General features: G+C 38.0%; 1 protein-coding gene across 3 annotated transcripts in view; it reads right to left on the bottom strand.

Annotated features, from left to right (window-relative positions):
- Positions 1–1817: 1817 nt before the first annotated feature.
- Positions 1818–21279, bottom strand: part of cpne1 (copine I) — a 29489-nt gene continuing 10027 nt past the window's right edge. For 2 of the 3 annotated variants that reach the window (XM_079242240.1, XM_079242241.1), the window contains 15 exons: positions 12563–12691; positions 12267–12446; positions 11152–11226; positions 10992–11063; positions 10367–10450; positions 9092–9181; positions 8912–9010; positions 8732–8818; positions 8504–8563; positions 8142–8275; positions 7489–7543; positions 7246–7300; positions 6145–6278; positions 5836–6072; positions 1818–5070 (listed from right to left, as the gene is read on the bottom strand). In XM_079242240.1, the coding sequence (XP_079098366.1) occupies positions 4954–5070; positions 5836–6072; positions 6145–6278; positions 7246–7300; positions 7489–7543; positions 8142–8275; positions 8504–8563; positions 8732–8818; positions 8912–9010; positions 9092–9181; positions 10367–10450; positions 10992–11063; positions 11152–11226; positions 12267–12446; positions 12563–12691 (1608 nt within the window). In that variant the 3' untranslated portion in view covers positions 1818–4953. Of the gene's footprint in view, positions 5071–5835; positions 6073–6144; positions 6279–7245; positions 7301–7488; positions 7544–8141; positions 8276–8503; positions 8564–8731; positions 8819–8911; positions 9011–9091; positions 9182–10366; positions 10451–10991; positions 11064–11151; positions 11227–12266; positions 12447–12562; positions 12692–14862; positions 14945–21279 lie in introns of those variants that run through there. The other variant, XM_079242239.1, reaches the window with a different exon arrangement.

Genomic DNA, 21279 nt, shown 5'->3' with positions numbered 1-21279 from the left:
ATAGATAGCCCCACTTTAACACAACTGGCTCAAATCAATGGCTTATTATCAGGTTTTCATAGAACTTGGCAATCAGTTAAGTTAATCTGCATCAGGTGTACTGGAGTTGGTAGGAACTAAAACATGCAAGGCAGTAGGCCCCCAGGACCAGGATAAACAAATGCTGTCATAGAAGACAAGTGATGGCTTCAAAAGACTTGTATTCAAAATAAGAAGAAAGCCTTTCAGTCCCTCAGTGGGGAAATTGAAATCTGCCAGTGTGCTGCTGTTTTGACAGTGGACACAAATACTGACAAGAGTGGTTGCAAAAACGAAGAATGGACCAGTCCCACAGTGGCCTTGAACCAAATCCTCCAACTTCAAAGTCCATTCTGAAAGTGGTGGCTTGATGAATAAACTATTATTTATGGTGGCCGAGGACATGAACAGTGGCCCCAAGCTGAATCCTGCAAAGTGGTTGTAAATATTCAGAACGTGACAGCATGTTTAATAAACAATTTCGAAAGACGCAGCGTAGCCTCTGTGACGTCACTCATAGGTTTCTGAAGAGCTGAATTGAAGCTCGGTGGGCAGTTCCTACAATCGCCATCTTGGCAGGGGTATGCGGAACGTTTCGCCCAGAAAATACATGTATGGGCAAAGAGTATAGAGCTGAGAGGGGGGCTGTGAGCTTCATGGTGGATGATTAACATCAAGCAAACTCCAAGCTTTCTGTAGCTAAGAGCTTACCGAGCTAACTCGGCGATAACAGGAGCAAACCAGCTAACGAAGGTAAGCGGAGTAAAGCTAAATCACGTTGTTAACCGTTTAAAAACCACGGTTGTTTTACATTCTTCTGACTTGAAGCCGGAGGTCGGGTACCTGTCAATCAAAAGGACACGCCCCTAAATAAGCGAACTTCGAGATAAAATTACTTTTCAACAGGCAAGTTAGAAAAAAAAATTCACTCCTCCCACAGTTGTCATGAAGGTAAACTTGACCTATTGAACCGAAAATTGATTTTTGAACCAGGCTGTAAACATGTTTATTTCTGCTGTGAAGTTGGTCTTTTCAACATGGGAGTCTATGGGGATTTGCTCCGTTTTGCAGCCAGCCCCTATCGGATGAAGGGGGGAACTGCAGTTTTATACACTTCCGCATAGGCTTCACTTTTAACTGCCGGAGGCTCCATCCCTCCTTCATATACTGTCTATAATGATGTTTATTGTTTGAACGAAGTTTGTTAGTCTGTTTGCAATGTTGACAGGGACTAAGTAACACAACTTATGGCGGATCCACGCCATCAGTCTTCTCCTTGTTACATCGGACACAAAACTCCCTTGATTTTGTTTCCACGTGGGAAAAGAATGAAAAGACAGCCAGTTTGCTATTTTTTCCCTTGTCGATCGTGAGAGCGGACATTGCAACCCGCGACACAAGTTCTCGCCATGTCGACCACAGAGTCTCACAAGTGGCGATTTTTACGCCAGCCACGTGGTGCTGGTGACGTGATAAGTGATGGATGATCTCATAGACATTATATATACGTATATATGTCGTCTATGGATGATCTTCAGTCCGTTCGTACAATTTATTGCGAAACGATGCCAAAGCACTTGAATTTATACAGTTTACACTTGAAAATGTCGTTAAAAACTTTTGGACGTTTCTGCTTATTTGTGTAGGTAAATGTTTGGGCTTCTTATGAGAACATTGATGGTGCATCTAACCATGAGATAGTAAAAATAAACAAGAGACCAGCTATATTTGCTTTGGCCCTTAAAGTTTTCTGCAAGCCACAGCATTTTTATTGAATGACTTTGATGAAAGTGGTCAAAGATGTTGATGCAGAGGATACACATGCTGATATGGAGGAATGTATTAAACAGTGGTAATGTTACATTCCCGAATGCAGACTCAAATGAGAATGTTTTAATCATTTAGACTGACATATATGTGTAAAGAAAAACTGGGGGGGAAAAGAACATTTGATAAATTCTCCCATTTAAAAGTGTAACAAAGAAAACTTCTGAGAAACATTGTGACAAAAAAAGATTAGCTTGTTTCAGACCTTTCAGAGCAGAATTTCTGTCCATCAGCTTGCATCGTCAGCCAGCTGTGAGATTGGCTGAGATTTAGAGAAACTGCTCATAAAAATTTAAAAGCAACAGAAAATACAAACATTTCAATAAGAAACAACGGTTGTGTGATATGGCGAAAACAAACAAAAAATATAATTTTTACTTCAATGATACATGTAGCTTGCTACGTTTTCGTACGAGAAACCACTAGGTTCAAGTTTAGTGCCCGGACATCCCCAGCCCTTCACGTCTTTGCTGTCTGATATAATGGCACAAAGCAAACATTATTTGTGATTTAAAGTGGTTAAATATGCTGCTGCCAGAACATAAACAAAAATAAATGCTTTTGTTTTCATTTTTTGCTAATCTGACAATGAAAAACTAGAGCTTTGACATATTTAATACCATCTCTGAGTTCAGGTCATTGTCTTATCTCTGACTACTGAAGACACATCAATATGGAGAAAGCTGATGGAACTTTTTTTACAAAAACAAACTTGAAGGTCTTTTATAGAACCTCATGTTGCATGATCTAATCCAGCTGTGGATCTACAAGACTATATCATGTCTGACTATTTGAATTTACTGGTAAATTATTCTACTCTCAAATTAAATCCAGAGGACATACAGGCTGGAAAGACCATAGAGTGGAAACATTTTTAATGATCAATAGTTATATGTGAGTATAAGTTTTATTATAAGTTTTTGGGGCTCTGAAGGAATACAATCTGTGCCCAGTATAAACTGGTGATGACCTGGCTGTGGGCAAAATGGACATGATCAGTGAAACAATTTGGCAAGGTCTGTGCAGAGAACAAAGATGGCAGCATCAATGGAAGAGTTGTGATTCAACATTTGAGTCTACATGGCTGAGCATCATACTGGTGGCACTAGAGGAGGCATTAAGGCATCACTTAAGTTTCTAATAAGGCTGCAGGAATAAAGCTGCGTGCAAGAGTATATAAAATCATCTTTTATATAATTTTCCAGCATTTAATGCAAAAGCAAAGAGAAAAATATTGGCACTTGATCAATAAAGATAATCAGAGTCCCCCTGTGCGTGCACACACATACACACAGATTGTCAAGGTAAACAGTGTTACTATGGCAACAAGCAAGCCTCTAGTTTTGACGGTGTACATGCAACTGCAGTTTCTCTAAAGATCCGTGTTCACACTAAGCTGTCACCGCCCCGCACCTATTTTTATGACAACAGGATCTTAACAGTACATCTTTAAGTTTTACATGTGGCAATTCATTTAGTTTACTAAAACACTTTCCATCATGAGCACCAAATGGAGAAAGCTTGCTTTCATATTGTCAGTAGATAAGCCTGTCAAAGCTCAACTCAAATAGAAATCAGCAGTAGAAGGGACATTGTTGTGCAAGAGCTGTTATTTGAAGAATATCAGTTGTGTAATATTTAAAGGGGTGCTATTATGGTATTTCAAGTTTTCTGAGCTTTCCACAGTGTTAGTGTTGAATCCTCATCAGACATGTGAACGGCACAGTTTTTTTAAATCACCTAAACGCATGTTTGAGTTTGAGTTCCAGCACGCTCTCCGTTCGGTTTCCATGGCGACGAAAAACGCGTCGTTTTAGAGTTTTTTCTACTTCGAAATCCTTGTGACGTCCCGGGGGATAAGGTTCGGTGATTGGTTATCTTCTACTGGTTAACAAGGGCATGTACAAATACATCAGGTGGGTGGAAAACTTCGGATCAAGTTATTTCCAACGATGGCTGGTGAGTTTACCAAAGAGAGAAATCCTGCTGCCTTCGTTGCTGTGGGTTGCTGTTTTCCACTTCGTTTTCAGGGTCTGATTCAGGTTCCAATATGTAAAGCTGTATGCTATGTGTTGACATTGTATTTTGTTTTTTTTATTGAGTTCATATTAGCCTAATCCTTCTGTTTATGAGATGTTACAATGACGGCGAAAGCAGGTGCGGTGCGCACTGGAGGTGGGGCTTAATGCGGAAGAGTCTCAATCCACTCGTTTTGCCCACAGGCTGATCTGACAGCCTACGGAGAGGGTCGGTCTGAAGTAAATAAAGCGATTTGTGACAATAACTCGATCAATTCCAGCCCTTCTGGGCTCAGAAATAAAAATAAATTAGCCTGAAATGCACATAATAGTTCCACTTTAAAGTTCAGGAAAATGATTAGTCCAACAGAGCTCTTGTTAACCTTCTGTCACCTGCAAGAAAAACTGGGGGTCATTTTCATTTTAGAAGACTATTTTAGATCAATAACCATCTAGCACATGACTGTCTGCCTCAAAATAAAGCTACTCTTTATGACACCAGCATCTTTTGAGAGGAGTTTAAAGATGCAAATTCGGGAATAGCAAAGTGCTCTGGAAAGACAAGGAATGCATAGAGGAGCAGTGTTTTAGGCAAACCAATACACTTTACTCATTAGAATGTTTACTGATAGAGAACCTTCTCCTAACAGCTACTGAATTAGTTTTGGCTGTTACTATGGCAACAGTAATGCAAGGGAATGTAGAGCGAGAAATGCCCAACAGGGAGTTTTCTGTGTGCATGTGTGTGAGACACTGGCTCTGTGATTGCTAAACATACTTTCATACATGTCATCTGCATAGTTATGGTGAAAGCAGCAAAAGGAATAAACCTATAACGAATAATGAATCATAATCCCTCAACTTTAAGTAGAAAAAAAGTGAATATAGGGCTAATTTAAAAATCTAGGGCTGTTTACCCTGGCACAATAATATAATAAAAGCTAAGCACTGATTGTAATTTGCTGATAAATCACACAGATGCTTGAGGATAGGAGGTTTTGTTTGCTGTCGTTGAGCAGAGATGGTTGTCCTGGAATGAGATGAGGGTAGGGGTTGGGGAAAGAGAAAACAGCTTGTTGTGACGCAGCATTTAGGATTTGGAAGCAGGTTGCTGTTTTGGAGGATCAAGGCCTCTCATTTTGAAGTAAGACACCAGCTGGTTGGGGACCTCAGCAAGGACAGACTGAGCCAGAGCTGACGCGGGAGCCTAGACAGAGACATATGTGATGTTAATGCACATCAAATCCAATTTCTAACAATACACACGGCATAATAAAATGCATCTAAAGCAGCTGCGTCTTACAGCCCTTACTACACCAAGTCTTACTGGACTTGGCTTGAAGGCCAACACTCCTAAATGTGCAAAAGAATATTCAGTTTATTTATTTATTTGAAGCTTAAATATTTACTCTAACCAGTCAAAAATTTGGACACACTTTCCCACAGGGTTTAATGGAAAAGTGTGTCCAAGCTTTTGATTGGCAGGATATATCAACAGACGGCTGATGCTGAGAAACCAAAAATGTCAAATGAAAACTTTATCCCAGATCCACATCTGATGTTTTAGATATCTTTTCAAAGAATGTACATCATACAAGACTTAAAAATGAGAAATTTGTTAACATAGCTCAGTCCAATAAGGGCATTTTCCTGCCACAGACAAGTTAAACCATTTCAAGTTCTTTTGGTGTCTCTGTAGACCTAGATCTCTCACAAGTAAGAAAACAACCAAACAGGTGCATGAGGACTGTACAGCTCTATAGAGTGGACTACCATCTCATCTATGCTCTCTTATGTCGTAGATTAAACAAAAATATGTCATCATTCCAAGAGGACAGTATCTGAGAAATTTCTAGCTTTTTTTTTTCCAGAGAAACCAGATTTTGAGGACTCCCAGTTTCAGTTCTTTACCACTCACATCCACACCTTTAAAACTTGTACAACTTTTATCTTTGAACACACAGAGCCTTACATCACTGAACTGCCTGAATGGGACGAATTGGACGATGTCTCTGGCTACAGCCTCTCCCAAAGTGGACCTGAGCACACCATCGTCTCCATCCAGAAGCTCCATGGCCTTAAAGTCAGCTGGCCCCACCCCCACAATGATGATTGACAGGGGTAGGCGAGATGCCTGGACTATGGCGTCCCTTGTCTGGTCAAAATCTGTGATCTCGCCATCAGTGAGGATGAGGAGGACAAAGTATTGCTGCAGAAACAGAATTAGATCAAAATCCAAAAGTCTTTGCATGTCAGATCAACTTTTTATGTGTGACCTCACAGAAGCAGTGTTGGCCTGAGCAGCGCTGGAGGCAATGGAAGCGACATGATTGATGATCGGAGAGAAGTTTGTGGGTCCAGAGAGTCTGAGCTGAGGCAATACCATCCTGTAGGCGTCCACAATCCCCTGAATGCCTGAGAGAGACAGAGGTAATACAAAAAAAACAAAAAAAATACATATATGATAAGATGCTGCAGCAATTCAGACAATTATGGAGTTTGACACATCAGCTTTAATACAGGAACTTGATATTCATGCAGATTGTAAAATTATGAGCAAACATCTGTTTTCTATATCCTTTTTGTAAATTTCAGCTCATTTTATATGAATACAACAACTGTAAACTGGCCTAATGTGGATCATAGGAGTGGGCAATTGAATTAAAAAAAAAAAAAAAAAAATGAATATCAGGATTTTTTGCTTCACAATTTTGAAATTATTTTTTTTTGTTAGAAAATCTTTTTTTTTTTTTCAAATAAATAAAATTAACCCATCTTAAAATTTTTGCCATTTTTATTGATCTTTTTACTTGTCTTCTTGGGCTTTATAGCAACAGAATGACAATCTGGCTACTGTGTTGTTTTACTTGATTGAAATTAAGAAAAATGACGAGCAAAAAAAGTTTTGTACATTTTTTTTGTTCTTAGTCTATAAAAATCAGCAATATTAAGGAATTGCTATTTAAATCAAATAGGCACCCAAAAAATTGTAATTGAATCGGACGAAAGCATATTGTCACAGGTCTAGTGGATCATTTGATGGATTTGATGTAAATGGGTCATTCAAGGGGTTTAAGTGCCTTTAGATGACTTTGTCCGCAGTTGGTGCGACATGTAAAGATGAATTAAACGGAGTTATTTGTCCACATATTTCTTTATGAAAAGTATTGTATAAATAAGAATGTTTGATCAGTTATAAATAGAATATGACATTTATTTACTGTTATGCTAATAATACTAGCGAAATTCTACTCACACATTAGCATATTAACATTTGCATGCTGAAATGACCATATACAATGATCTAACGGTATATGAACAACAGAGCAAACACTTTATTAGTAACAATTCGGACACAGGACTTGTATGTCTATGTGTATACCTTGGCAGTAAGGGTTAGTTGGGTTGAAGTTGAGAGCAAACTCATGATGTGCTGCCTGTAGGGCCACGAAAAAAGTTCAATAAGTTTATAACAACAAATAACATACAACAAACATCAAGAACAGCCAAATGACATGAGCTTTATAAATTCATTTTACACTGAGAACAAAATGAAACATTTCATGCTTCAGAAACAAAAAGCTTGTTCAGAGCTGTGTTTTAAATGGTTGTTTAGAGAGCTGACCTGATAATCTGGAGGCAGTTTAGCTCCAAAGCCGAAAGCTGGAAAGAGTTTATCACTGAAACAGGAAACAGAAAAAACTGTTGTTACTGCCACATAATACAAAAACACCTCGAACTTAGAATAATCATAGCAGATGGCGTAGATTTGAGTGTTGGGACTATTTACTGAAGTTTGGGCACACAGCTTCAAATGGGAATTATCACACCAGCTTGAGTGGACATTTGCTATACTCTGACATGACACACATCAAAAGGTAAAAGCGCTTCATGGTTTGCCAAGTAAACACAAAAACGGAGGAATAGTTACAGTTGTCACCCCTGCTGCAGCACATAGCTGCATTTCTGAGGAAGTACAAGACAAGCAACAGGGAAGCAGCATCTTTAAGAGTCTCACAAATATATTTATGGTGCATTTTAGATTTTGGGTTTAGACTGTGGCACACAGAAGACAGTGTGAGGTTTAGTAAGAGGGAAACAGAGCAAAGGTGATGGAAGCATGATGTTGATTTTAGGGTTTAGATTATGTGTGGACAGTTAAGCCTTAGAGTTCAGGGAACTGGCTGTGGACAGCAGGCTTCAAGATTACTAGTTTTAGTCTAGCTTGTGAAGTTTTGGATCTGTTTGAATGTAGTTTGGATTTAAGTGTCTACTAACGTGTCATAGTCCTTGATAACTTGACCCACAGACCACAAGGCAGACAGGTACTGGTTCAGCCCGTCTGGACTCATGTAGTGGAGGGAGTTAGGGGAGCGTGGATCACCATTGGAGCCAGTGAAGTCAATGCCAACCTAAAAGGATTCACAATTCATCATTTTCTGTATTTAATAATGTAAATCTATTAAAAATCTATTTTTAACTGGTCATTCAAAGGTTTTGAGGCAATGGTTAGTAGCATTTGTATATATACCTTTAAAGATTAGCTGTTTCTGCTAAAATATTTATCTTTTACACATAAATATGATTGTCTGGATAAATAAGCTTTTAAATCATGTATACATTAGTTGATTTGGACATACAGTAAAGTTGATCTGGCAGCCGCCCATCACATAGTCCAGGAAGGAGTACTGAGTTATCAACTGCACATAAACACAATAAATAAATCACTAAAGATTAATACATAAGTCAAAAGGAGAAAATAAACTCCTCCATCACTAGATGCTGGAGGAAGAACTTGTCAGAGTTTATCACAACTTTAACATTTCAAAACCAGAAATTCATCATTGGCAACTCTTTGTAGTCTTTACCTTGCAGCTTTTTACAGAAACAACTCCAGAGTTCTTGTAACTTTTCTTCTTCTTCTGTTTCTCAGGGTGAATGCAATCAAATTCAACCTAAAGGACAGTACAGCATCCAGCTCAAGGATCACTGACCAGCCACCAGAAATTATAACACTGCATCAAAAGTTTTGTGGTCAGTGGACTCACAGGTGAGCCATGTTCAGCTTTCTGCATCTCAGAGACTTTAGTGGTAAAAGAACCAATCAGATCATGAGATCCATCACTGTCATGATCAGAGCAATCCACCTACAGAAAGAAGACATGTAAGGTTACCAATGACGATTCAACTGGATGTCATTAGTTTAGCTGGATTATGATTGGAATAACCTTCAGAGGTTTTTCAAGGTCACTGGAGCAGAACGTCTGCAGAGGAACGGTGAACTTCTTCCAGGTAGGGTTCAAATTGTTCTTCACAACCTAAACACAAAAGCACAATTATTTTCTTCATAAGATTTACCATTACTTTCCTCGACATGTGTTTCAGCAATGAAAAGAGCTGCAACTTAAGACTTATATTGGTGAAACACCCAATGGACCTCATAGATCTGATTTATGGAAGTTCTCTGAGATAATGCAAATCATCCATCCATCCATTTTCTTTACCGCTTAGTTTTCTTAACCGCTTGGGAGGAAACTGGAGCCGATCCCTGCCATCATTGGGCGAGAGGCAGGGGACACCCTGTACAGGTTGCCAGTCCATTACAGGGCCAACACAGAGAGACAAAAGACTACTCACACTCATTCCTAGGGACAATTTAGATCAACCTAACATACATGTCTCTGGACGGTGGGAGGAAGCTGAAGTACCTAAAGAGAACCCATTCATTTCTGGTCGAAAGCATTAAATGTGATCATAATAAATTTGATAATATAATCCTATTAACTGTAATCTGCATTATGCTGCTAAGGGCTTTTGAATTTTCCATTTAAAAACAACAAGCTAAAACACTGTTATGACACAGAGTAGAGGAGCTAGTTGTAAAATGATAAGTAGCATTTGACAAAAGATTTTCTTTTTAAATCCAAAATGTATTCATGTATTAGACTTTAGTTCATATGTGAACATGTGTGGCAGGCTGAATAGGAAGATTTTCAGATGAAGCTCCTGTAGCCAGCTGCTGCCACATAACAAAACAAACTATGAAAATGGATCAAAATGATTTCAGTAGATGGTGACGTTTATATTATCATAAGCAGGGATAAGTTTGGCAGAGCTGAAGAGGAGACTGGAGTAGGCGATGGCTACAGTCATGAGGCATGTGATGGTAAAACGTGGGTGTTTGAGAAAAGCTTATTATCTTCTAAATGATAAACTTTGTCTAAATGATAAACTTTGTGTTTAGAGGAAGACTTAAAGTCTAAAAGCAAAACCAAACAATGACTTTCCTTGTAATTCTTCGTGACAGATGGAGCAACCAAAAGTAAACTTAATTATGAAATGATCCAAATTCCAGTTTAGAAAAAAGAAAACGTTCACACCATAATACAGTCCCACAATCAGCAATTATTCAGAAATAGGTTTAAAGAAAAATTATTTGGAATGAGAGGGATTATAGCTATAAATGTTATCACAAATACACAGGTTAAATATCCAATGCATACCTCTGTTCTGTGGACCAGCTGCCACTTTCCATCAGCTCCTTGTTTAAAAATCTCCAGGAAAGGATCCGACTTCCCAAATGTATCCTGAAGAGAAAGGAGGTCATTTGTCTGAGGATCACTGAAACATTTTTTGCTATATAAAAAGACAACAGTTTGCAATCTCGACCTAGGTGGTGGTTGTGGGTGATCAGAGAACATGTTTGACTTTTTCTGTTGCACTGATTTAACAGAAGTTAATGAGAGGAGGGTTAAAGGTGGAACAAGTAGATAAAAAGAAAGCATTACATGGAATAGACCCTGTTGTATAAAAAATTATTAGCAGAAAAAAATTCTGATGCTACAATCATGCTAAGTAAAGCAATTACCTAGGAAATTGCAAGCAAAGAGATAACTTAGTTAATGAGAAGTTAAGTAGGACTGTATGTCATTTAAACTTTTTTTCACAATGCTCATGTCAGATAAAACCAAAAGGTCATCAAAGACCCGCTCAAGTAACTGTAACTAAATAAGGAAAATATTGCACTACAATTAATTTTTAAAAAAAGGGGTGAAGACTTTGAGAAGATAACACAGAAAAGAATGAGACAGTAAACAAGAGAAGGAAGGAAGGTGTAGAGGCAGCTACCTTCTTGTCAAGCTTTTTAGCCTCCAATTCCAACACGATGGCTCTGTTGTCCTTCATCTCTTCTGCAGTGATCTACAGAAATAAACATCAGCCTTCATGCTTAGAGGAAAGTAATTTTCTAAAAATAATTAATAACGATAGGTCAATAAAGTGTACATACTGTGATGCTCCCTTTCCCGGCAGGCTTGCCTTTCTTCAGCTGCAGAGGTCGAGTTAGAATTTTACTGGCAACTATCTGAAATGCACATAGCACAGGAGATGTCTTCAGCCTAGTTCATGACAACAGACCCCATTAAACTCTCCACTCCAGAGGAGACGATGGGGAGTGAGTATGACTCACAGTGGACCTGGGAGTCACATAGGCGTTCTGTATTTTCTGAAGGACAGAATGATTTCATCCAAAAATTCATTGTTTTGTTTTTTTTAAACACATCAATAAAATCAGTTTTATTCTCCACTTTCTGTCTCTACAAGCATAATTTTTATTCTATATCCAGTGAGTTTAAAAAGAACCTTGAGACAAACTTTTTTCATTATAGAAGCAGCAAGGGTCATGACAACATATGACCTCCAGGGGGAGACTATACTCCATTAGAAGCTGCAGCTACAGAGTGAAAAACACCAGATTCACTGGGGAAATAAGTAGACATTTATTAAAATGGTTACGAACCTGAACCGCCATAATTACATGTAAAAAAAAAAAAGTTAAAAAATCTTTTTATTTTCTTATATCCAAAATTAAACATGACGAAATGCTGGTAAAATAATCAGACTCACTCGTAGTAAAAACATTAATAAATTCAGTTAACTGTGAAAAGCTGATAAAAACGCAGAATCATAACTGAGCACACATAACTGAAAGTCTGTTTTAACTTTGTTACTTGATTGTTTCAGACATTTAAAAATTAATTTAATGTACCAATGAAATGTCTCTAGATTATCCGTCTTGCACTACATGTTATCCTTACATCTGCATTTGGCCCAACAGAAATAACTATGTAGACATCATTCATTGTCTTTTGGAGTTTCTTTCTATGTTGCTATGAGAGACTACCATACTTCTTTTCTTTTCTGTTTACAGAACATATCGATATAAACATGATGTTTAACAGATTATCATAAAGTTCACATTTCCAGTTAACTGAAACAATAAAATTAACTTAAAATTCAAGTCATTATATTCCATGGTGAATCAAGTTGGTGCACTAAAACTTACAGACTCAAACTCTACCATGAATAGTGACAACAATTAGTACAAGTTTATCATAAATGTACCTGTCCCAGGGTCAGCTCCACCCCTCCCAGGTAGTCGTCATCACTGAGGTCAGAACTGGAGTTATCGATGTCATAGACCCCCAACTTTAGATTCTGAACCGTCTCAAAGTGATAATCCAGTCTGAGACGCTGACTGAAGGCCGGATTGGAGGTGTTCTTCAAGCGCTCAGTGCGACCCACCTGACACAGAGATGGGGAAAAAAATGGAGAGAATGGATTTGTTCTTTTCCTTTGATAAAACTAAGTTTGACCAGGGATATAACAATAAACAGTATGTCACGGGAATGATGTATTACCTCTGTCCACTTGTCTCCTCCTGTGTTCTGGAGCAGCACACACAGGGGATCTGACTTTGATCCGACATCTTTATCCAAGAGGTCAGTGCAGGAAACAGTCAGCTCTACCTTACTGACACAGTCTGCCATCTGGAGAAGGGCAAAGAGAAAAATAACTTTAAAGAAGCAGAAACAGGGAGGTTTAAACTTTGTAAAGAATAGCGATGGCGTGAAAACCTGCATAATGTTCTGATGCCTGGAACCCCCTGCGAGAGAAGGGGCAGTGGCGGAGCTGACCAGCTTGTGCAAAGGGGGCAGAAACTTACAAGCAGCCTTGATGAAAATCTGAGTTGTAAATATATTCTAATCAACTATTATTAATTATTAATTTGTTATAATAAGGCAACAAATTTCATGAGTACCACGACAAAACCATGGGCATACTGCTGGAGAGTAAACACTCGATACAAATAAGCTTAACTCAAGAACAGAACAGGACCACCACAGAGCACAATGGGAAATATGCAAATGAGCCACTCAGAGGGCCAATCACAGCAACTGCTACAGAACCTTGTAGAAGTGCACTAAAACCAAACGCTCTGTATAAGAGCATCAAGCACAGTTAAAGATAAAGAACCAGAAATGTTCCTGCGGCACTGCAGTCTTGTCAAACGCACGCTGCCATCAGGCTGTTTTCCTTTGTGAAACAACTGCAGGTGGAAGAAAGAGGCAATAATATTTATAATATGACAGTCTACACTACTGTGAGGCTACAACTGTGTAGAAGTCCCAGTTAGCTTTTCCGAGAAAGCGTTAATCGATTAACTTCAGCCCAGGAGTTTTAGTGTCAAAAGTTTCTTGGTGCCACCTGAAGCAGTAGGTTGTCAGGGTAAAAAATGGGTCACATCCGCAGCCATTATACCCTCATGTGACAGGCGGCCACTGGCCGTCCTGGACTACCACCCATTCCTGTGTGTAGCCACAGCTGCCCTAAAGCAGACCGACGGTAACACAGCAACCAATGCGCCAGCAGACTTGTACTGATGGATGCGGACACCTCTGTCACATCCCCAGCACAGAAACAGTGAGATTTTGTATTCTGATGGTTTCATCACTGGAGAACTCCTCCTGCAACAGCCATGGGAGCCAGGGTGTCAAAACAAAAAAAAAACATCATCCTCTGCATGCTCATAGTGGAAAGCTTTTCTTTTCCTGCCTCTCACACCACATTTATAAGCAGCCAAACTGATTTTAATGCTTTCACTCCACTATAAAGCACTTTCAGAAAATTCACTTGATATAAAGCACGATATAAATAAAATGTATTATTGCTTATAATTTTTCTGTCATTGCAGCAATCAGTCTTCAGTTCCACCATTTTCAGGGGCCTATGGTATGCAGGGTCCTGGGGCGGCCCCTGCATACCCTGGTTGATTAGTTTGTTTTTTATTTATTCTTGCAAAAAATGGTCAAAGATGCAAGGAACTTGCTGAAAACCTTGTAGGAAAAATATGGCTTGCAATGGATATGAATATTATTCACATCTAGATACCACTGGACTTAAAGCTCTTTTGTAATTCCACAAACATCATTCTGCACTAAAACAATTCATGCTACAGTTATTTTTCTACTTAAATAGACTTTTATTAGCATGATTATAATACTAAGTTGACACCACCTTTTCCCTGCGGCCTACTCAGCATGCTGTAATACAATTCTACTTCAGTCCTCTTGAGATAACATTGTATGACAACTTTATTGCTTCATTTCCACATGCAAAGGACGCTTCCAGTTTCTAAAATGTTACACTGCACCATTTCCTTCGGCGGACCATCTATGTGGGTGGGACTCTGGTTTATAGTATTACAGTGAATGAGTGCAAGACAAAGCTGTCTATGTTGTAATGCAATTCATTTCTTCCCTTTACAAAAGAAAAGATTCAGGAATTTGTTTGCGTAAAAGGGAAGGTATGTGGGAACCCACATAAAAGGAGATATAAATGAAAACACTTTTAAAAGATCGGCAAATTCACCAAAACCAAACAGTTTAAAATAGTCAGAAAAATCTGTTTTTGGGTACCATATGCATTTTTGTTGAACTGGACATGCTCGCGTCAACAAGCAAGTACTTGTTAAGTGTGTGAACAAGACCATTTCAGGGCTTACTGACGTTAGCATGGACTAAAACTGTAAAAAAAAAACAAAAAAACACTCAGTCGATTAAGTTTGCACCATATAAACACTCGTATGATCTACCATCTCTCAGGCGTACATTTCAACACAGAGCTATGTCAACATAAACTTCAAAAAATCGAAAATCACCTCTTTCTCTCCGTTCAATCACCCGAACAAACACCACGACGTAGGACAATCACACCCAGTCTCGGAAAATGAGAAACACTTTTGGGCTTTCAGTTAACGAACGTAACCAACTTAGAAAATACAGGTTAAGACCTGGGAAAAGGACGATTCTGATTGGCGTCTAAGTTACCAATCTGTAACCCTATTGGACGATACGACTGTCAGTCTGTACAGGAAGACGTCACGAGACTCGATCACAATAAAAGTCTTTCCTTAACCCGAAAATACCGTCACAATACCATCACATTGCTCCTAAAATTAACATTCTCTAGTAGAAGACTATTATTCTGACTACTTCAATTAAATACAAAGACGGTGGAAAAAGTACTGTTTTCTACCACTTTGACCAAAATGACCAAAATGTATCACTTTCAGACAATTCACTTGATATAAAGCACGATATAAATAAAATGTATTATTGCTTATAATTTTTCTGTCATTGCAGCAATCAGTCTTCAGTTCCACCATTTTCAGGGGCCTATGGTATGCAGGGTCCTGGGGCGGCCCCTGCATACCCTGGTTGATTAGTTTGTTTTTTATTTATTCTTGCAAAAAATGGTCAAAGATGCAAGGAACTTGCTGAAAACCTTGTAGGAAAAATATGGCTTGCAATTGATATGAATATTATTCACATCTAGATACCACTGGACTTAAAGCTCTTTTGTAATTCCACAAACATCATTCTGCACTAAAACAATTCATGCTACAGTTATTTTTCTACTTAAATAGACTTTTATTAGCATGATTATAATACTAAGTTGACGCCACCTTTTCCCTGCGGCCTACTCAGCATGCTGTAATACAATTCTACTTCAGTCCTCTTGAGATAACATTGTATGACAACTTTATTGCTTCATTTCCACATGCAAAGGACGCTTCCAGTTTCTAAAATGTTACACTGCACCATTTCCTTCGGCAGACCATCTATGTGGGTGGGACTCTGGTTTATAGTATTACAGTGAATGAGTGCAAGACAAAGCTGTCTATGTTATAATGCAATTCATTTCTTCCCTTTACAAAAGAAAAGATTCAGGAATTTGTTTGCGTAAAAGGGAAGGTATGTGGGAACCCACATAAAAGGAGATATAAATGAAAACACTTTTAAAAGATCGGCAAATTCACCAAAACCAAACAGTTTAAAATAGTCAGAAAAATCTGTTTTTGGGTACCATATGCATTTTTGTTGAACTGGACATGCTCGCGTCAACAAGCAAGTACTTGTTAAGTGTGTGAACAAGACCATTTCAGGGCTTACTGACGTTAGCATGGACTAAAACTGTAAAAAAAAACAAAAAAACACTCAGTCGATTAAGTTTGCACCATATAAACACTCGTATGATCTACCATCTCTCAGGCGTACATTTCAACACAGAGCTATGTCAACATAAACTTCGAAAATCACCTCTTTCTCTCCGTTCAATCACCCGAACAAACACCACGACGTAGGACAATCACACCCAGTCTCGGAAAATGAGAAACACTTTTGGGCTTTCAGTTAACGAACGTAACCAACTTAGAAAATACAGGTTAAGACCTGGGAAAAGGACGATTCTGATTGGCGTCTAAGTTACCAATCTGTAACCCTATTGGACGATACGACTGTCAGTCTGTACAGGAAGACGTCACGAGACTCGATCACAATAAAAGTCTTTCCTTAACCCGAAAATACCGTCACAATACCATCACATTGCTCCTAAAATTAACATTCTCTAGTAGAAGACTATTATTCTGACTACTTCAATTAAATGCAAAGACGGTGGAAAAAGTACTGTTTTCTACCACTTTAACCAAAATGACCAAAATGTATCACTGTAGGTTCTGAAAAGAGCGTTTTGAACACATAATATGACGATAACAAAAAAGGGCCAACCAACAGCAATCACTTTAGCAGGGCCTATAATGTTACTACCACAGAGAAAAGCTTGAAGGAGAGAAAACTATACACAATCTCATAATCTATTCCCCAATTCCAAAGTATTTGGAAGACTTTGTAAAATGTAATTTAAATAAATGTAAATTAAATCACAGTACAATAAACCCAAATTTGATTGCAAACAGAACTTAGAAAATATATCAGATGTTGAAACTGAGACCTTTAACATTTCATGGAAAAAGGCAGGTTTACCAGTATGTGACAAACTGCATCTAGAAATTGTGGGAGAATTTTATAAAAATTTTCCTTAACATTAAATTATTAACCCTTTAAAGGCTACATAATCTACAATCTATGACATAATTATCAAAAAACAAAAACAGTCGAATAATCAGGAAGAATCTCTGTGCGCATGGGACAACACCTAAGGTCAAACACCAAATACTTGTGTTCTTTTGGCCCCCCAAGTAGCACTGCAACAAAAACAGACATGATTCTCCTTCAGATTTTTCATGTCTGGGCTCAGAAAAACTTCCAGAAGTCTGTCTGAACACAGCTCTGAATCCAAAACACAAATGCAGATTAAAGCATCATGTTAAGAGACACAATCCAGAAATGCAGCCATTATCTCCAGGCCAAAACTAATTTAAAATGAGATGAAGTGGAAAACTTTTCTGTGGTTAGATGAACCATGTATAGAAATTCTTTTTGAAAACCACAGACACAATGTAGGGCAGGCTAAAGAGGACAGGTTCCACCCAGATTGTTATTAGTAGAAAGTAAAAAAGACTGAATCTCTTACAACAGGGGATCACATTAGCACCATGGGCCATTTACACGTCTCAATTTCGAGAGCAGCATGTTTCCATTCAAACAGCATTTCTCTGCTTGCATATTTTACCAGTACAATGTTGAACTGGATCAAGACATCATGGTTTTATAAGACACAAGTTGCATTCTTTTTATACTTTAAATTTTGCACCAGATCCCAACTTATTTGCAAGTAGGTTTGTACACAGAAAAGCTTTAAATGATTTTCAGTCCATTGGTAATATAAATTCATAGTATACATTTTGTTCTCTAAAAATACACTGTTGTATCAAATCCTACAACGAATTAGGACATGAAATCATGGATGAATAGCCTGCTGCTTCATCTGAAAATTATCACCGCCCGGCCCACCTGGCTTTGAGAGGTAACAATATTTCCCAAAACACTGCAACAGAGGTGTTCAACTCCGGCCCATAAGAGCAGCAGTCTTGCAAATGATGGGCATTTCCCTGTTGCAACACACCTGACTCACATCAGACATAATTAGTAGATGTGTGCTGTGTGTGTGTGTGTGTGTGTGTTGATATCAAACTCTGCACCAGTCTGCTAATTATTGATATGAGTCGGGTATGTTGCGACCTTGCAGAAGATAAACTCCCAACACTTGCAGGAATGCGGCTCTCGAGGAGCTGGAGTTGACCATCCCTCCACTACACTTTAATGCAGTTTCTCAATTCCGGTCCCCAGGCCCCCCATGCCCTGCATGTTTTCTAGGCAACCCTACCTTAACACACCTGACTGAAATAAAGGGCTCGTTAACAGGCTTAAACTTGAAAAGGAAGTTAAAAAATCTGACTCTGGCGCTTTGGGGGGGAGGAACATGTCTAAAACATGCAGGGGGGGGGCTGCGGACTGTAGTTGAGAAACATTGCTTTAATGGAACTGTTGATTAAATGCAGAACAGCAATTACATTTTAACGTTCACTTTTGGTGTTATAATTTAGTACTAAAATCATACTTTAATCTGTCATGATTATATGTTATATTATGCCAAGATCGATTTAATCTGAAAGTCGTACACAGCCGATTAGTTGTCAAACTACTGCTTTCAGTTAATGTACAAAATATCTCACAAATAAAATGTATGTACTTCGCGCTTTTATGTTGAAGATACTTTCAAACCGGAAATGCTGCTGCAGTGGTTCAGGTCTGCATGCCAGATGACGCCGATGTCGCCAAAAAAAAGCAAAAAAAAAAAAGCGTATAATCAGCTGTAAAAGCAGAGTAAGCCATATTTAGTCTGTTTGGTTTCAAACATCAACCATTCAGCAGAGGAATACAGTTTTTTTCATCCTCACTTGTAATATCGCTGTGAACAAAATCCTCTCTTCAACGGTAAATTGAAAGGGTAAGGCTAAAACACAGAAAAACACGTTACCCTGGGGAGGGACGTTATTGCTTTTTCTTTGCTCTATAAAAAAAAACCTTTTTTTTCAAACACATATTTACTGAGCTCCTGTTTCAAACACTGTAATAAAAAAAAAAACATCCCAACCTTTACCAGTAATTTTCAAGCTTTAACATCATTGCATTGAAGTTTTGTCTTCAAGATGAAAAATATTGTACAAGGGCTATACAATACAGGCTACTGTACTGTCTGACAGAAAGGAGGACATAAAATAAATGTAATCTTATTAAAGGTAATTTATATTATGTTGAATGTCCCTTTAGGGATTACTAAAGTATTTTTATAAACATAAGCTGTAACTAGTCCTGTATTTTTATTTTATTCTCATCATAGCCCACTTCACAAAAGTAAATTAAAGCACCTGATGAAGGTGGTGGTATAGAAGCAAAAGTCATATTAAGTTTTGTGCACATGCGCATGAAAGTACCAAAATGTTAAGCAGTTGTGATCCTCATCACAATTAGCAAATTTTTAAAATCTTTATCAAACACAACCATCTACATTCTGCAACCTACAATATAAATAATATCTACCACCGGCCAATAATGACTTAAGAGTTTAGTGATGTTAACATTGACAAACCTAAAATGAGAGAAAAAAAAAAAAAGAGATTTGGTAAGACAAGTGATAATCTCATCCTATAAAACATACTGAGACTTTGTCATTATAAAATTAGGGATATTAAGTAAGTGTAACTATAAACTGTTCTGAAAATCTGTATTTAAAAACCAATGATCGCAGAGGATTAGACTGGCCAGATACTACATTCATTTGTTGTGTCCTTAAAACTGCTTAAAAAATAATGAGAAATATTTCATGTATAGGTAACCCATATACAAATAAGTTAAATGAATAATTTTTCACATTAATTAAATGTAAATTCCATCACTTTTACAGGGACTTGAGAATGTTGTATCATAAGCTTCTGAACATTTAAACTACTGACTGGCTACCACTGAAACTCTCAACTAGACCATCATTGATCTAGACGTCAACAATTTTCACTTCTCGTGCACCACCCGGAGGTACACACAGGCCAAAAGGTACAGACAACTCTCCAATATGTGCATCCTGCCATCTACAGGGCACTTTACCATCTAATGAGTCAAACAAACCTTATATCATCAGATACCATCTACCAGCCATAAGCACTTTTTGTCAGTCAAATGCTAACTTTAGATAACTGATAAAGCTTGACTGGTTATCAATAAAATACCAAAACTTTATGTTCTCTATTATTGTATCCATCACTCACCTGAAGGATCTGCTTTCAATATAATAATCAGAAGAGGGAATCTCTGACGTTGAAAGACTCACAGCTCAGTAGTCCCACAATCACAAACATCATTCAGACTCACAGAATACACATCCATCATCTGAATTTATTTGCATTTCCAACACACTTTTCTTTTCTCAGGGTTTGAAATCAATTTATTAAAACCAGTTTATCTCGACCCACATATTTTAACTACACATGCACATTCAGTTGTGTACCTGGTTGGGGGTTAACCACTTCCTGAATGCAGATTATTCCTCTTCAGACCAAACTACCTCCACTGATGCCTTCAACTAGTTAAGTTTATTACTATGAAATTCATGAGATTGCTTGCATCCAGTAAAAACACACACGCACCACAGAAGCTGTGAGCATCTGTGAGGAAAATTAATTTTAAAAAACGTGTCCTAATTCATTTAAAAGGTAGGAATGCACAATTGATAATTTTCATTGTATGTAGTAGTCCATTTGTCTTGTTTTGAACTTTTTCCCATATTCAGGTAACAGAAAAAAGATTGCCAGTCTGATAAAAGTGAGTTGAAACAAACGTTTAGTCCAACCTAAAATGAATTATTCTTAAATAAACTCATTGGGTAAATCTTGACCTATGTGCAGCTGCTAAAACACCAAATCAAATTACACCGTCTACAAATATCCTCCACCCCCTAGCTTAACTGTGAGCAAAAGTGTAGGTTTTAACAACTGCAAGAACATTCACCTGATTATTTGGCAGTTAATGGTCATTTACACCAGGATTGGCAGACTCATTTAAAGTCCTATTGGGAATAAATGCATCTTAGATTACAGATTTATGACCCTATGGAGAAGAAAGTACTTCAACAATGACTCTTTTTAGATCTTGCTGCTAGCAGAGATAATATTTAACTTGGGTTCTAATCTGTGATAAAGGCACAAGCTATAACTGCAACAACTACTGAAAGCAAAAAGTTTTTCTTTTTCTAAAAATCCACAAAGGACAAGTTAATCCAC

The sequence above is a fragment of the Telmatherina bonti genome (genome assembly GCF_933228915.1).
Source record: "Telmatherina bonti genome assembly, chromosome: 6".
Lineage (NCBI taxonomy): Eukaryota > Metazoa > Chordata > Actinopteri > Atheriniformes > Telmatherinidae > Telmatherina > Telmatherina bonti.
Note: the sequence above shows the minus strand (reverse complement) of the source record. Positions and strands in the feature narration are given on the sequence as shown.